Source organism: Penaeus monodon, chromosome 28, assembly GCF_015228065.2.
Source record: "Penaeus monodon isolate SGIC_2016 chromosome 28, NSTDA_Pmon_1, whole genome shotgun sequence".
Taxonomy (NCBI): Eukaryota; Metazoa; Arthropoda; class Malacostraca; order Decapoda; family Penaeidae; genus Penaeus; species Penaeus monodon.
The window spans coordinates 18,265,141-18,265,489 of NC_051413.1; the positions used below are offsets into that span (position 1 = coordinate 18,265,141).

The window sequence follows — 349 nt, forward strand, 5'->3', positions numbered from 1 at the left end:
CACACGGGAAAAAGGCTAGCTTACGACAAGCGCACCAGGAGCAGCACTTACGAGCATCCCTGCCAGGCAAGTCATTCCCCCGCCCAGCTCCAAGACTGACTTCCCGGAGAAGATGTGCAGGTTGCTGAGGCAGTAGTAGGTCAGGATCTCTTCCGAGGGCCAGATGCCTAGGGGATGCAACGGCAATATGAGCGCACGGCAGCATAAGCTTGTCTTTTATTCTCAAAAAAGTGAGAAAAAGGGGAGAGAATTAAATGAAAACTGTATAATCAATATTTGTTTTATTTGTTTGAAATTTACTATTTATACTATTGGAAATGTCTATAAAAATTTTAAACATTTTAGCCAA

At 43.3% G+C, this 349-nt stretch overlaps 1 protein-coding gene across 1 annotated transcript in view; it reads right to left on the reverse strand.

Annotated features, from left to right (window-relative positions):
* LOC119591086 (calmodulin-lysine N-methyltransferase-like) overlaps nt 1–349 on the reverse strand; it is a 21,444-nt gene that overhangs the window by 2,641 nt on the left and 18,454 nt on the right. The window contains exon 4 of the mRNA XM_037939807.1: nt 52–167. Coding sequence (XP_037795735.1) covers nt 52–167 — 116 coding nt within the window. The remainder of the gene's footprint in view (nt 1–51; nt 168–349) is intronic.